At 32.1% G+C, this 14,946-nt stretch overlaps 1 protein-coding gene across 4 annotated transcripts in view; it reads right to left on the reverse strand.

The window, feature by feature from the left end:
• The window catches only part of LOC105233123 (innexin shaking-B), a 337,491-nt gene that overhangs the window by 100,844 nt on the left and 221,701 nt on the right, over positions 1 to 14,946 (reverse strand). For 2 of the 4 annotated variants that reach the window (XM_049455185.1, XM_049455184.1), the window contains one exon: positions 7,867 to 8,020. In XM_049455185.1, the coding sequence (XP_049311142.1) occupies positions 7,867 to 7,917 (51 nt within the window). In that variant the 5' untranslated portion in view covers positions 7,918 to 8,020. Of the gene's footprint in view, positions 1 to 2,864; positions 5,300 to 7,866; positions 8,021 to 14,946 lie in introns of those variants that run through there. The other 2 variants (XM_049455188.1, XM_049455187.1) reach the window with 2 other exon arrangements.

Here is a 14,946-nt window from a genome sequence, read left to right on the forward strand (position 1 = left end):
GAAAAATGTTTAACGAATTTTAAGAAGGAAATAACTGAAGGGATATATGATACTAAAACATATACTGCATTTACGTGCAATAAACTATTGATTTTATAGTTATTATATGCTGTATAAATGTACGAGTGGTATATTTATTTTCAATCTATACGGTTTGCTTTACGACTTCAATATATTTATATAGAATAGTACTAATATTTGATAAAGGTATTTATTAGTTGACGAATACAAATTTAGAGTCTAGAGACCACACACAACATTTAAACGCAAATGCAGTTAGATACTTTTTCTGTGTATATGTGTGTTAGTTGTGCAAAATGCGCGCAGTGTACATACATATTATATGCAATCAGTTATGTAGATACCTTTGCAATTAAAAATACAACAAACTTTTAGCAAATAAAAGTGCAAGTGTTTTACTCTTTTTTGGTTTATTTTATAGTTTTCGATCTTTCTCTAGATTGAGTTTGATAGTTTGAGCTTCAGATATATACTTTGCTGGTTACAAAGCTGTAGGTATACATACATACATATGTGCGCTGTGTGACGCCAAAATATTGCATATTAAAGAACCTCATCATTTCAAGATTCACTAATTAATTTTTATATACAGACATACATATACGCGGCAATGGAGCTATCTTTGTAAATTTTTATTTATATTTGTACTTATGTTTAAAAAATTAAATTCTTTTCTGAATTTAGCAGTTGATTTATATTGTTAGTATCCAATTCTTTTTACAACACTGAAATAGTCATCGTTATTGATAAATGTAAATAAGTTTATTCTTTCGACCGTTAAATTTTGAAATAAAAAGTTTAAAATGAGAATACAAGTTAAAGGACTGTTCTCAAACAAATCTTGTCTGAAGAGGAGAGTTAAAGAGGTGGAGAGGAGGTGAGACTTGTGTAGTTCGAATAGCAAATCCAGCAGTTGGTTGGGATTCACAAACTGCGGATTGAATTAAGAATTTCGCAAAGACTTTGTGAATACAACAACAAAAGTTCACACAAATATATCTTAAAGTGTTTACAATGTGATTGGCTGTAGATTAACAAGTGTGTTTGCGTTTCTTTCAAATTAGTTGTATTAAATTTTTGTTAGATTTTCTTTAGCATACATAAATGTATGTAAATTTAAAGATATATACAACAATTCACTTAAATTCTATTTTAATATATGTAAATCGCTATCGATATTTGCGTATTTAGTTCTGTGATTTTAACCGCTTGACTTTGATACAACAAATGCGGAATAACATTCAGTATTCACTAAACCGTTGACAGCATATGTTTCAGCATCCGAGCAATGTATCGTAGAATTTTTACAATCTGAAAACTAATTAATATATTGTTTTTAAGTACAATCATTGGTATTACTTCAATGACTATATTGGATTTCACACGTTTTAATTGATGCAGCGCTTTAGTTTTTATTTAAATTTTGTGGAGCGAACGACATACGGTCTTTTTAAGTATTTGCTTCGCATTAACTTTTTTGTCACTGGTCATAAAATATCGATTTTTTTCATAATATGCATTTCATGCCATAATTGTATTTAATTTTAACACTCCAGGGTTTACTTAGCACGACAAAGGTTTAATCAGAAGAATCAATTTTGTAAGTTATTTGCATCCCCAAGGTTTTTGTGTGTAGGCAGATAATTAGAAGAACTAGATTTTCGTCAAAATATATATATATTCTGTATATAAAGTAAAGCAGTTGGGAAAGATCTTAAGAATATATCCATACTGTGTGCAGTTCAATAAAAATCAGAATTGTGAATTGAAAAACACTCTCTCCTAACAACGTTAAAGCTCCAATGAGTACAACCCGATTTAGAAATAATTTGAAACAAAGTTGGAACTGGCTCATGCATGACTATAAGAACATAAGAAGATATGTCAAAATACTTCAATCTATTAGGTAAATTAGGGTATCCTAGAGGACATTGCATTAGAAAATAAGGCTTAGGTTGCATATAATCCCAATAAATAAACAACTTTTCCAAACCAAATTCCGTTGTTTATATACAAAAACCTTTTGTATGTATGTAATGTATGCAGTTGAGTACATATTTTTCAATTTAAGGTCTAAATTCGATACCAGAACTTAAGCATTATATAAAAGAGAGCAGATTATGTCATGAACTTAAAGATCCCTCCATATGACAACATGTAACGTTACTACAATGTATATTTTTAGTATACAAATTAGCAATATAAAGTTGGCACGACAATTAAGTCTACGTAATCGGAACGGACCCGGATTTTTATTCAACCAAGGATTGTCAACTCGGAAGAATGCTGCCGCTACAACAGCAACAACAAGTAACAATGTAACATATAAATTTCAAGCCTATATATACAGCTTTTCTCCAGGAAGGTAAACTGAATAAGTATTTCCTCACAAAATTTAAAATCCTCAATTAAGCGGACTGGTCGGAAGATATTAAATAAATCGACTTTTCGTTTAAATTGCATGATTGTATTTTGGACTTCAACGTTGTGGAGTACTGAGTACTTATTTATGAACACCTGATATAAGAGAGAGGAGTAGTGATGACAAGCATAATCAATCAAATATTTGGTGGTTTTAAAAGTAAAGATAATATTGACTTTTGATTGCGTTTGAAAGTACTGCCAATAGGTAAAACTTAAAAGCCAAATAGTGCTGATACGGTCTGCTAATGATAAGAAGATAAATTGTAAATTGCAACTCTTAAAAATTTTTTTTATGCCTAAATGGGAGGCTTAATGCGGTATTATGTAAAACTGAAAATTAAAATCATAAATAATAAGGACAATAAAAACATATATCTGTGTGTATAAAAAAGAAACCGCTGAAGAATATTTTTAATTACCATTTTTTTCTCTTTGTAAACGAGAACGTTCTGTGGTTAACTTCCGGCAGTGCTTGGATGACTCGGAAGGTAACACACACGCACGCACACAGAAGGCAACACCAACACCTGAGCCTACAATCTGGCGCTCACTTGCAAAATAATTGAAGGCACAATAAGAAGCTTCGCTTATGACTGCAACAACGAATTAGTCGATTAATATATTAATTGAAATGAGTCTACTCCGTGGCGTAGACCAAACCGTGCGATTTCGTGTGAGAAGTCTGTGAAAGTTGCAAAGCAGCAATCAAGCGCTTGTTGATTGTATATTTGGAGAATTCGAGTATTAAGTAGAAAATTCGCTCCTATTTTAATAGTACTCTCTATTGTCGTGATACGGGCATGCAAATTCCTAGCGGGATATATGTATGTATATATGGTATCGGTGACGCGCGAAGGCGTTAGAACTTAATCTTCTGTATTACTGATTACCAGGAGTTTAAGGTTAACTTTACTATTTTATTTTAATTATTATTTATTATTTATTTTTGATTTTTACTTAATTTAGTTTTGATTAGAAGTAATTTGCATATCATGATTATGTTAAATTTGATTTTGCATGGCAATTTATCACAATCGCTTTGATGTAAATTGTTATTATTATTGTTATTTTTATTATTATTTTTAATGCGTTTATTTTTATATTTATATTTCGTTTGTTTTTGGTTTTATTATTATTTAATTGTTACTGTTATCCTACGAATAAATTCTTGGGTTAATCGAGGGCGCAGATTTCGTCATTTGACTTTTGTAAGAATAGCTTCTGTATTATTCTTCCGTTCTTCTTTTCAGTTATCGTAGGCAGTAAATTGGATTTCTACTGTGGATTTTATTATGCCTAGGTGTTTTGATACACAAAGATAGAAGAAATTTAGAGGGGCTTTTCTCTAAGAAAATCTGTACAGGAATATTATAAAGTTAGCACAGCAAGTATTTTCATTATTGTTGCCACTTATCGTCTTTCACGGTTACTGTTACTTTTACAATATTGATTTGTTATGTTTTGGGTTCGTTTATAACTGTAGCTATAGTGGTTGCCTTCGTCGTTTTAGCTGTTGTCAGAGGTGTAGTTTCTCGCGCGATTATGTTTTCACTTGAGTCTTTACTATAATTCATATTATTTTCAGCTGTGGTTGTTGTAACTGTCGACGATATGGTTGAAAAAGGAGCAATAAACGTTGTTGTAGTAGCAGCAGGAGTTTCATAGTCGTAGTTAACCTTCGTAAAATACACAATTGCATACATAAAGTAAATAAAAAGTACATGTTAAATCGAGTTAAAAAAATATTTGCTACATAAAACATTTTTCATAATTATTTTTCAATTATGACTACGGTAGTGTACTTGACGATGGCATCGGTCGCCGCCCTACGTTTCTTCCCTTATTGTGGTTGTACCTGTAGCTATCGTTACGTGACTTACTTATACAAATGTAGACATAATATATAGAGTTATACTATATTTAAAGTACGTATTGTATGATATAAGCTTTGTAGGAAAGAAAATAAAATATGTGCTTTTTGAACTTTCGGGCGTATAATGTCTAAAGTATATGTATCTATATATAAGCATATGTGTACTTATTTATCTTATTTGAGTGTTAGCTGTCTAGTATAAAGATCTGCCACAGACGGCTGTAGGCCGAGTTGCATGAAAATTTCATTTTTTAATCTGGCACACCAATTCACACGTTTATGGCACATTCTGTTCTGAATAAAATTATCGGGCGGCCGCCGGTTTCGAACAGTTTTTGCTGTAATATTTACAAATTACTTAAATAAATATATTTACAGTTGCTTGAGCGACTTCACTTAACACTAAATAAAGGTAAAATAAAAATTGTAATAAAATAAACAAATATTCCTAGTTAGTTCGTTAGTTCCACGTAAGGACCCAGATTTATTAATTAAATTGCTTTATTGGCAGAATTTGTAGTAATTGTAAAAAAATTATTTCTTCGTAGTAGCCAAACAGCATTAATCTGTTCCTTTAAAGCACTTCTGTAGAACAACTGTGGTGGAAGGTTTCAGCCCACAGTGTAATAAAAAGTGTAGTGGGAGCTGCTTTGAGCTGGATAGATGCTAAGTAGCCTATTGGTGCCTTGATAAAACCTTATAACCTCAGTTATTTATTAAGGCTAACAGCAACTAACTAAAGCAAACTTATTTTAAATACTAGTTTAAGCAGAGATAGAAAGACAGTCAGGGAGAAACTAAAGATAAGCTAAATAAACGAAAATATAGCATTATGCACGCACACATAAAAATACCGAAAATCAAAATACAAACACATGTGAAAACTAGAGAATTAAGAATACGCACACACAAACATACGCTTGAAATAGATAGAAAAGAAGTAAACTGTTAGAATTGAAAAGGCAGACGAAGAAGTATAGAGATAATCAAAGATACACAGAGAACGATAGAGGCAGACAAGGAAAAAAATCGGTACAAAATTTATATAAATGACAGAATAGTAAATTAACACTGCCTTCATTTATTTACCACTCTTCAACCTTACCATAGCTTTTTTACATGTGTAAGTAAAATTCCTCATTTACATAGCACGCGTGTACGACGTCAGCGGAATGTTTTGTTGAAGGACACATTCGAGAACACACGCCACCTACCACTTGCAAACATCAAACAGAGTTGCAACAAAAACCCGATGTACAAGTGCATATATTGTTAGACGAAATAAGATAATACCAAGTTTATGAAATTGATTCACTTAAAATCGAATATGAGACCGTGCCTATAATGAATACATGTACAAGACGTTAGGAAGTGGACACTGACAATTTTCAACCATCTTTTGCGCTGATGCGTAGACAGCGTATTGGTTATGTCGATGTTAAGGTAAATAAGTCAAGTTCACTTAACGAAAAAGTGCGTATCTTGCAACTTAAAAAGTACTTATTTTTAAACAGAGTTCGAACTTTATGAGCAGATGCTGGCAGCAGCAGAGGAGCTTGAAAGTTATGACAAAACGCTGCTGCCGATGATGGCGATGTTGGTGGTGGGTTGATGATGATTGAGAAATGAGAGGAGTGAAGATGGGTGGCTTGTGTTACTGCTGCACTGATAGATGCTGACGCGTTGGCTGATGTCTAGGATAATGTATGTGTTGATGTCAAAACGAAAATATATCTACCACAAAACAAGCTGTAAAAGGATACAAGTGAATGACTGCGCTGAGTTAAAGAACGCGGTTACACTTTTCATTTGTATGTCAACACTATCGTTAAATGTATGCAACTACGATAAGTAAACAACAAAACAAAACGTAAATCATAAAACACAATTTATAAAATGCTAGGAAAATGTTAAAAGTACCAAAGCAAAAGAACTTCAGTTATATATAGATTGTAGAAAATGCATGAAGAGAGTGTGGAAAATCTCTTAAACTCATAATTAGTAGCTTAGAAACGACGAAAGGAAATATGTAGATCGATAAAGGAACACAATATTTTTCATATAAATTAAGAAGAATGCAATGAGCTTAAGAGAAAATAGAAGTATGATAATATTTCATGAGTTTTTTTCCACATTGCTTTTCTGCAACTTAGTGATTAACTATTTTTTTATGTTTCTGTTGTTTTACATTTTGTCCGTTGGTTTGACTAGTGCGGATAGAAGAAAAGTATACGGAAGAACTTACAGTGCAAATGCTTCGTTAATATTTTTATCTACGAAACATGAGTGATGCTGCTTATTACTCTTGTTTCGTTAAAATATGATAATCGTTTCACTTCGTCAAATAGCGGGAGATAATTGACTGAATGAATGCAGTCAATTGCAATGGTTTGTTTGCTCCTTGGTATTTATTTTTCATTTGTATGTTCGCTCGCTCACTCGCTCGGAATTTGATTAAATTATTCCTAATATCTTTTCTTTATATATTCTTCTTATTCGTTAGTTTTGTTCAAAGTCATAATTTTGTTGAAGTTGTTTTTGAATATGCAAAATGCATTTTCAACCATTTTTGGTATAAAACCAATTTATCATTTTGTGTAAATCTTTTTGCGCCTCGAACAAAATATCAAGGTGCTCGACTTGAAAATTGATTACTTTAATAAAAGTGTTTATATTTAATTATAGTAGCTCCAACATTGGAAACATAGTAGGTGTAAAAATTTTGTCTACATGATTAGACCGTTTTTTAATTATATAGCATATGGTTTGATATGCGGGATCAGAAGCGAGTCTGAGCAAATGCGGTAACAATACTACAACTTGTAGTTTAACCAATCACAAAGAGGTGATACTATACTTAAAAAAAAAAACCAAAGTTTCACTGAGTATTAACGGCTTTAACTTCTTCATAGAATTTGCACAAAAATTAGTAAACCTTGTGTTTTTAAATTTTTAGATCTCAACAAAATTATGCTTATGATACTTTTGGAATGGAATGGATAATGCTTAAGGCATTTCACTATAATTTAATAAATACATGTTTATATGTCGAGATTGTCAACTTTTTATTAATATAACCTAACTTTTCCATACCAAATTTGCATATTTGTTAAATAATTTGAAGAAGGCATTTAATAGCTACAATGTGTACCTTATATTACCACTAATATACTTCCTGCTTTACTCTAATTAACACATTTCACTCTTGTAATAACGTTTTTACGTGTATATGGTATAATATAGCTCACATGTTAGCTTACTCTCGTTAAACGTTATTAATGCGATTTATATTTATACATACATATTTTTTATTATTTTCGTAGTAATGTATATCATTATTTAGATTATTTACACTCATTTATTTTGCCAACAGCAAAATAAGTTTAATAGTTTAAAATATTATTTTTTTTTTGGATTTCGGTTGAGGTTATGATATTTCGATTGATTTGTTCAATGTTTTGATAGAGAGCAAATCATACGCAATTCAAAAAAGAAAAAGAAGATTTTATGGATTAGTAAGTTTGTTAAGTTGAAATAGCGACACTCACCGATGATCTACTCACTTGCATGAACGCATAAACACCACGTAAAAACTCCATGTTAGGCTGCTGTTCTCTGGAACCCTTACTTGTGCGCTGCGCCCGACTGATATATTGCTTGACTGTATCGGCAACTATATGTGGCTTGAGTTTACGTGATAATCTGCAAAAAAAGAAATAATACCATATATTTAGACTTTATTTGTGCGAAGATATCGGAGTAACAAAGGCGATGTGTTGTATAGTCGGATTGAATAATATTGGTATATACTATATATATACTTTTAAAGTTGAGGCCAATGACAACGAATTTCGTTATTAAATTTTAATAATTTCGGCTCTTTGTTGGATCATATATCTTTCCATGATGAAATAGTAAACCTTCCTGAAGAGAAATATCAAGAGAGGAAAAATGGCGTCGTTGCATGTCCCTATCAGTCTACTTTTGTAGTGCCCTATTGAAAAACCCTATATTATATAGCGATGAACTTTACCAATAACATAAGTACTATTCTAGATTTAGAGTTCTGTATTTAAAAAAATATGTTAGGCATAAAAAGTGTTTTCGTATTTTCAATCAAACTTCAACTTAGTTTTTTATATTCATAATGAACTTTAATTAACCAAATATGTGGCATTTGGTCGACCACTTTTTGCCATTTTTCCGCTAGAGACATTATTCCATCAGTGTAAAACTTTTCTGGTTTCTCGGCGAAAAACTGCGACGAGTAATTTTCACAGATTTCTCTTGAAGCAAACTTTACTCCGTTAATGGAGTTCTGCATTGACCGAAACAAATGGTAATCCGATGGTGCAAAGTCAGGGCTATATGGTGCATCAAAACTTTCCAGCCAAGCTCTCCCAGTTTTTGCCGAGTTATCAAAGATGTGTGTGACCGGTTTTTCCGATTGCTTGCTTCAATCATCAGTTGTTTATAGTAAAATGTGGAATTCATCATTCGATCAGGCTGGAGCAGCTCATAATGCTTTCAACAAGATCGTGCCACTTTCCATATATCGCATCAATCAATGGATTTATTGAGAGAACACTTTGGTGAGCATATAATTTCACTCAACCTATGGGCCATCTGAGACGTATACGAGACCAACATTTGAAAGAGATAATCTTCAAAAAATAAATTCGAAAGAATGTTCTTTAGAATGATAATAATCAAATTTGAAGTTTCCGTGTTTTTCCGTAAAAAAGTAGTGAAAATCGAAATGGATCACCCTTAAGATCTTCTTCTCCAAGGTTTTAGTCAGATAGCCTACATGTTTTTATACTCTCGCCATATTGATAAAGATAATTGAGACAGATATCGAGTTATATATAAACAAAATGATCAGGATGTCAAGATGAGTTAAATTCCGTTTGTCTGTCTACAAGTAAGCAATAACTTGAGTAAAATTTTGGGTATCTTGTACCACGTACTATTTGATTTTATGGAGAGGTAAAAAATCGGAGCAAAGGTCAGGACCACAAGATACAAAACTTTAGTTGGGGCAAGATATCGAGATAGAGAGAAGCATCTGAGGTTAAATATTTTTTGCTCAAAACCAGATTACAAGAAATTGACAAAATCGAAAGATAATCACGCCCACCTCTCATGGCTAATACTCGTAGCTACATATGTTAAAAATTGATAAAAATGGGATAATTCACTACAGAAGAAAATCAGATGCATTCAAAATTACATTAAAGATTCTGCAAGAAATCATAAGGAAGTATAAAAAAATGGGTTATAGGATTTTTGGTAAAATATCATCCCCAAGGAGTGCATAATGTTATTCGAACATTTCTGTTACAGTGAGAATTCCTTTGCAATGTTGATGATGTCGCTCATAGGTCGTTGAGCATTGCCACCCTTTAAAGAATTCCCATAAACATTTTGAAAGGCCGCTTTTGACATGATTGTCTAACTCTTTACATGAGAGATGACTTGTTTACATAACTTGTACGTTTACTTCTAGTGGTCATGTGTGGGGCACACGTGTTATATAGTTTATTTAAAGTCCGCAGAGCGTGTAATGCATTTGATCTAATGGGCGTGTAAAAGCATAAGTATGAAATTAGCACCTGAATACAATTGTTTTCTTGCTGTGGCCGTTTTTCACCTCACGTGAACAACGCTTAGAGATGTATTATTTACAAAAGGCGCAAAGGTGTGTCTGTTACTTAATGAAAACAAAGCGGTGCTCGCATACATATGTATGTCTTTAGCCGTATACGCTTACAGAACTTCTAACGGAAGCATTCATTAAAAGGATTTGTGTAAATGAGGGCCGCAGCTTGTGGTAAAAGTAGGTACAAAAGAGTAAACCACCAATTCAAATGACTTTTTCATGCACCTATTTATATATATGCGTTTGTAAATTTATGTATGCAATTAAATTAACGTATATACATACGTTGGTGAACACATATTTATGATACCCAAAGCAGAAGGCATAATTACCTCATTACTTTTGTGGAGTTTATGCGCACACAAGTGAGCGCGTCCCATATATATGAACACTACAATATATATACCGCTCGTACAGTACAATTTTTTAGGTGGTTGACATTAGAAACATTCCTTGGACAAGTAGGGAAGGATTTTGAATGGGTTATAAAGTTAATGTATGAACTGATTTAAACCAACTTTGGCATCAAACTACTTGTATATTATGCTAAAGAAAATTCAGTAACTCAAACTATATTTTCTCTACTTATAATTTTGTCATCAGCTGGCTTTTTTCTATTTCAGCTCAATAAACAAAGTTCATATTAATATATACTCATTCAACTTTATTATGATATCAAACATATCGATCGATAAATTCCAAATACACCAATCAAGAACTTAAATTTTAATGAGAGAATATGCCTTATACCTAGCAGTCTCTGCAAACCTCATTTAGACATGTCCCTCACTAATCGATATATATACATATATAGACATAGGATTGAGAGGTATTTTAATCTGATATATACGTTATAATTCCAACTGAAGGCCTAAAATGTTGGTTATACGGGCCCAAGGAGAATTTTGCTTTTTATACACAGAATAGGGTATATTAAGTTTGCCACGAATTTTGTAATACCCAGAATGGAGCGCAATTTGCTAGATTATTAGACAATTTCGTCGTCATCTTCCTAAACACATTCCCGTCTCGACAACTACGTTGTCAAACACCACGATATCGTTACTACAGTAGATTTAGGTCTTTTAGTACGAGTCTAGCATTGACACTTTATACTCACACTTGTTAAGATCTTCTGTATCTCTCTGATACCAACACATTAACAAAGATGTATGAACAACTCTCATGAGGCAAGCTTTTGACCCACCTATTCATATAAACGGTTTCACAAACCTAGAGATCAATGATTATCGATTCAGTTTGTGCTTGGATCAGTCCTTATCGAATTTGATCAGATGGTATAATTCTGATAAGAAATATACATACATGTGCAGATTATAGCATCGGTTCAAACGATATTAAAGATTCTTCTTATTTGAGTTTTATTTGGGTTAATTTCAAGATAGATATTTTAAAGGTCAGTTAACCTGTGATACTAAAAACTTCGATATATTGGTCAGAACAGGGTTGTAGTCCGATTTCGCCCCTTTTTAATCTTTATCTTAAAGATGGGAATCTTACAAACCAAATTTAGTTCAGATATCTCATAATATTGTAAACTAAGCAATTTTTTTAGTTATTTCTTCCTTAAGAATGGTTCATATATGTACATATAATTTTAACAACAACACAACTTAGGTATCCACAAATTTCTAAAGTTAAGTATAAAGTTTATAGTTTCGTAGCATGTTATAAAAAATAACACAATAGTATTTTCAATATGGAAATGAATATATAAAAAATTCAACAGTAACCCCACCCATCTGCGGAAGTATGTATTTCTTCTTGCGACTGCGGCCTATGAAAGGTTAATTTAAAATCCGTAGCCGCAAGTGTCAGAAAATTAACAAGCATGCTTTTGCGGTTCCCCACACACACAAAAACAACTTAAGGCAAAAAGTTTGACAGATGAAATGAAATGGAGCTTTTTTTCGAAAATCATATTACATTACTGTGAAATACCTTTCGTTTACAATTGATATGTGGCTGCTTGCATGCTTAAAGACAAAATGTTAATTTATTTATTTATTTACACTTATGTATATTTAAGCTGAATGCCGTTCAAAGTCTACCTGCCTAAAATAATTTGTATTTTAATTATAGGAAGACAACGCATTTAGTAAGTATTCCAAGCATAGAAAGTTTAAAAGCGAAACTCTTAAATTGCCATAATTTGCTATAAGCAATCTGACGTTGGTGTACAACAAGAAAAAAATTATCGGAAATTAGAAACACTTCCCGGCGTGGGCACATAATGTGACACACAAGCAAAAATTCTCACTGAATACAATCACTGATTTGATTGAAATAAATGACATCAACTTGGTAAAAGGTGGGAACGAATACGAAAACCTTATGCCAAGGAAATGATGTCAGGAATGCACGCTTTTCGAAATATGTATAGTAAAATTAGTTGTGTATTGCGTTTTAAATTATATGTAAAAGATGAATGAAGCAATAAGTAGAGTGAAATAATTTGTAGGATTTAATACGGATGGATATACATACTTATTAAGAATCAATCTCAGAGTAATCAAATTATAAAACTCAAAGACAGAATCTGCGTCGTTTACATCATTGCAGATTCGTAAATTAAAGTGTAACTTTCTCTTTTTCGAGAGGGCTTATATCAATCCTTATACACTTTTTGATCAAAATAGGAACTTCATTAGTGAAAGAATTTACCAAGCCAATATAAAGGCGGGAAAACTCTTTTTTATGACATCTAATAAATAAGTACATGTGCAAGAAAACATTTATCATAAGTTGCAGTATTCATAGGGCATACTTAGACAAATTCAGTAATATGTACGTACAGCCCTTTTAATAAATTATGAAGTTATAAAGTGTTCTCCAACCACAAATTGACATGCAAAAACGTAAAATCGTTATTAAAAATATATGTGTAAACTTAGAGTAAGAGCATCCAGCAATATGCTATTAAAAACCCTGCAGCACTAAACTAGGAACTAACAGAAATTGAACTAGTCAGGAAAATCTCAAAGTTTACTAATTAAAAAATTATTTACTAATGACTAATTTTACTTATTTAGCTTCAAAGGTTCGCCAAAAAATATCAGTAACATTTAGTTCACGGAATGATAAAAATTTTGAATTGCTTATTTAAAAAAAATTAAATAATATAAAATCTGAGAAAATTTATAATAATTAGAGTTGCATTATTTAGTTAATTTAAACAAAAAACAATTACTTAACAAAGGCAGTCGTTTTGTGTTTGATTTCTTTCATTTATTTTCAATTAGTAAGAGCTTCGTACATTTTTTGCTGAAAACTGGCAATTGGTATTTCGTAGAACTCCCAAAGCAGTTAGCTCACAAGTTGGGTTTAATACTAGTTGCGAGTAGTTCATGCCTATTTTATTTGACTGTAGGGAACTTAGAACCAGCGCTGCTCATCTATTTATACACGCACTAGCACGCCCCACATATTAAACTGCTAAGACAAGCTCTCTTCACGTACTACACCTGCGAATCCCAATCACTTGCCTTATGCAACATGAAATGTGCAACATGAAATAAAGTCAGTTAAAAACATAAAAGAATGTGTCGCGTTTGGGTCGTTAGTCTTTCGCAAGTACTCGCAGTCGCTATTTGCTGTTGGAGTCTGTACGTGTCTACGGCTAAGTGATATATAGTGTGTGTGCAACCACAAGCACACTCGAATTCTGCTAAGCTTTTCCTACAGATGTCGTAATACCTTTGATTTTCATTGCACCTTTTGCGTAGAAAATGCACATATTCATGTATGTATGGGCGAATAAATGGTTGCACACAAGTGCATATTTCCATATTAGTGAGGAAGGTATTTGTGGGTTAAATTTAATTTCCAGTTTTATTACCACACTCAACTTATCACGAATACAAACGCACATATGTATGTACTTGTGTAGGTGCACACTTATGTACTCGGCAGGGATATTGCTACCCGTTATTTTCCGCTAGAAAATGACTTTGCTGCCTGAGCAACCGTTGCTGGCAATTCGCAAGGTTTGCCGAAATTAAATGTTTATACATATATGCCTACAAACATACATATGTACTGAGATATGTGTAATCGCTCGATAAATTTACATTTCTTATGCTAGCTCTGCATAGACAGTTTTTTCGAATGTACATTACATACTACATATATCTAAAATATATATGTATATGCAAGTGTGTATGTGAATATAATCAAGAATCGTAGCAGATACATACATATCCAATTTTCTCATATACCGTTTTCGGTGACAAAATAGGCAAAAAAACTATTAATTATAATTTTCTTCAAACAAGCTATTCATTGTCACCACTATTTGGGAATTTAATGAAAGCCACAACCGTTAAAGTTTTCAACATTCTAATACTATTCGTAAACTTTACTTCATTAGATGGGGTTTCTTCTTCCAAATTGAATATTTATTTTATGCAGACGAATCCAACATTACTCGAAAAGGGCCGATTCCGATTCTAACACGAGTTTCTTAAACACAATTTTTAGTAACTAGACTAAGATTTTTTTCTTACCGATAAATATTTTTTTCATAAACAATTTAAAACCGAAATTTTGGTCAAAAATCGATATTTGTTTTAAAAAAATCGCCACTTTGTTTATTTGCTTATTCCTTCGATTAATTACTAGATTTGACATTACTTTAACGAAATCTGTTTCGTTTTTTTAATTTCAGAGGATCCAGTTCAGAGATATAGTGGTCACCGCCAAACGGCGTTTTTGAGAGGAGCTTTCAGAGATCAGCTGTAGTTTTTTTTCAAATAAATATATTTACTAATACTAAGTCTTAAAATACAGTTAAAAGATAAGATAATATATGTTCATATTTTTTGATCAATAAATTTATAAGTTTTCTCGTTTTTCGGCCTTTTAACTGCATATGACCTCTTAAGTTTCAGCAAAACATAAAGACTATTAACAAGAGGGCTATAACTGGGTTTAAATATGAAAATTA

Source organism: Bactrocera dorsalis, chromosome 4, assembly GCF_023373825.1.
Source record: "Bactrocera dorsalis isolate Fly_Bdor chromosome 4, ASM2337382v1, whole genome shotgun sequence".
Lineage (NCBI taxonomy): Eukaryota > Metazoa > Arthropoda > Insecta > Diptera > Tephritidae > Bactrocera > Bactrocera dorsalis.